The following is a 2,778-nucleotide window of genomic DNA, read 5'->3' on the forward strand; positions in this document are numbered from 1 at the left end:
ACTTGAATTTTTCTGGGGAAATGTCGTCTATTTAGTCTAAGATTAGACGAAATAAGTGATGAAATTTCTTGAGAATTTACTTTCAAAATATCTTACGACGCTCAATCGAAAATCAGGAAACGAAATCGCATTTTTAGTGAGCATCTTGAATAAACTGTGGGCATTTATCAATATCAAATCAATCAAATGAAAAAACAATTTTCTATACCATTTCATACATTTTCTAATAGATTCTGTCAAAGATAATTGTCTGTCGATATCATCGATTTTGCCCATATTTTTGTTATAATCCATGATACAAACGGGTTTTATAATATCTTCATTGGTTTTGTAGTTTCTCCTATCAGTTTTACAAAACTGGTGTTCGTGAATACTTGTCAATACATAAACTTCCTTTTTATCCATCCATTTGATTACCATCCAAGAATCGGTGTGGGCAACTTCTGTTTCACCACGATTTAGCTTTGAACTAAGAGTTGGCATTCCTTTACGATTTTTTTTTTATAGTTCCACAAAAACCAGTATTTCTGTCATATAAGTAGTCTGACAGTTGTGGAGATGTATACCAATTATCAGTGTATAACACACGCTCTTCGTTACAATAAGGTTGCATGAAATGTGCAACAATGTCACCAGAAACGCCTAAATCAAATTTCTCATAATCAGTGTCTGAGCCAGTATATACTATAAAATCTAAGAGAAATCCTGTTTCGCTAATTCAAATATCTTGATACCAAATCGATGTCTCTTCAATGGTAAGAATTGTTTGAATTTTAGCTTCCCTTTCCATAAGACTAAACTTTCGTCAATGCAAAGCTTTTCACCAGCAATAATAGTATTACTAAACTTTTCTTTCAAATGATCTATCACTGGTTTGATTTTTTCAAAGGATGATTGGAAACTTCTTCATTATTAGAAAAGTGAAGGTATCGTAAAATTTGAAGATATCTATTTCGAGATAGACTTTCGCCGTATATTGGAGTGTATAGCAGTGGATCTCGGCTCCAATAATCCTTTAGTTGCCCTTTTACAACATGACCCATGTTTATTGATAAAGCAATGATTATCCATAATTCGTCTTCAGTGATAGGAGTCCACGGCTTCATATGTATTCGATCCGGTTCGGGATTTTGTTCTTGAAAAAGATTGGTTTGTTCTACAATCAAATTTACAAGAAATGTATCAAAAAAATATTTCAAACATTCTAATGGAGTAGGTTCGTCTAGAGACACGTGATCACGAATATGTGCTTCACCAGTAAAAGTTTTTATAGATGGGTAAAAATAAGGATCATAGTGTACATCTGGTATATTCTCATCACGTTCGTTATCAAGTAAATCGACATCACATGCAATAGTTCTGTCTGTAATAACATCTTCTTCAGGCTCTGACTCTCCACTACTCCAAGCTTCGTCATCACCTGTATTCATTGTATAGCAAAAGTAATAAAGTACGAGGAAGATAGAAAGTAACGGAAAATGTTGTATCAACACAAGTGAAAAAATAAGTGTATCTCGAGCCTGACCTAACAGAGAACGCGAGGCGACAGGTGCTCTTACGCGCCGTTCTCACGTATGGCAAGGACGGACGACGATAAACGGGCAGGCCTAATCAATGAATATATTTTTGATCTGCTATTTACAATTTTGCCAAATTGTTTTACTAATAAATAGCAACTTCAAAAACCCCAAATGAAAATAAATTTGTTTATAATTGCAGCCGCACGCGAATTAAGCCATGTATTTATTTTAGAATGTGTCACATGAAAATTAGGGGTACGGGATGAGTGGGAGGGGGGGGGGCAAATTTACATTAAATAATATTAAAAATTGCTAATAATATTAAGAAAATGAATATTTAATACAAAAAAAATTGAACAAGTTATTCTGGTGCGCCAAAATATTGGTTTTCCGGACCTCTAAAGGTTAAAAGACAGAGGCGATGTTTCCTCTAGAGTATTCAAATCTACCATGAGACCTCTTTTCTGATACTCTGACATATTTTTCTTCGTGTCAGAATGTCGCCTCAGTGCGTCGAGACCACACCAAAACGTTATATTGCAGAAAGAGCAAAAACAATTGTACGGATCATTCGGAATTTTCTCCAGCCACGGTTTGAATTGTTCATGTTCAAGCCATGAATGGCAAAATTTCCTCCTGCGAGATTCCTTTACAGTTGCTTGTGTCTCTTCAGAACAACCTTGCAATATATTATTTCGATGAATCTCTGATTCGGCATGCCGCTGTACTCGTGTTTTGCAAGAAAACGTTTTATTGCACATACAACAAAAATATTTACTAGTATCATTGGGAACTTCCCTTATCCAAGATTTATAATTCTCGTTTTCCAGCCAACCACGAGAAAATTTAAAGCGTTTTGCATATTTATCCATGCTGCAGAACGAAAAAATGCAAAAGAAATAATGCGACGAAAAAAGATAATAAATACTAAAAAGAAATTAAGTGCAACTGTAAATACGTTTACAAGAATGCACACTTGTATGAAAAAAAAACGCCTCAATAATAGAACCTACTACACCTTACAATAATTTTACAACTACAAAATATAACTAAATTATACATGTAATATTAACTTACAAAATGTTACGAAGCTCCTACGACACAATAAATAAATATATCCAAAGGATAACTGTCACTGCGTACATGCACAAGCAAGAAATCAGCGGCTTACTGACAATGAAAAAACAATAGCTGCGCAGCTCGCGAGTCGCGACGTATTCAGAAGAGTCGCGGTATTTAGAAGATAAAAGAAGAGCGG

The 2,778-nt window shown here is 34.6% G+C and overlaps 1 protein-coding gene across 1 annotated transcript in view; it reads right to left on the minus strand.

The window, feature by feature from the left end:
• The window catches only part of LOC116852683 (glutamic acid-rich protein-like), a gene marked incomplete at its 3' end in the record, with an annotated part of 6,601 nt that extends 5,171 nt beyond the window's left edge, over positions 1-1,430 (minus strand). Inside the window, exons 1-2 of the mRNA XM_032833266.1 lie at positions 1,256-1,430; positions 965-1,156 (exon numbers count right to left, since the gene is read on the minus strand). Coding sequence (XP_032689157.1) covers positions 965-1,156; positions 1,256-1,430 — 367 coding nt within the window. The remainder of the gene's footprint in view (positions 1-964; positions 1,157-1,255) is intronic.
• Between the last annotated feature and the right edge of the window lie 1,348 nt (positions 1,431-2,778).

Source organism: Odontomachus brunneus, unplaced genomic scaffold, assembly GCF_010583005.1.
Source record: "Odontomachus brunneus isolate Ranch 3 - 2012 unplaced genomic scaffold, Obru_v1 Obru_scaffold_248, whole genome shotgun sequence".
Classification (NCBI taxonomy): domain Eukaryota; kingdom Metazoa; phylum Arthropoda; class Insecta; order Hymenoptera; family Formicidae; genus Odontomachus; species Odontomachus brunneus.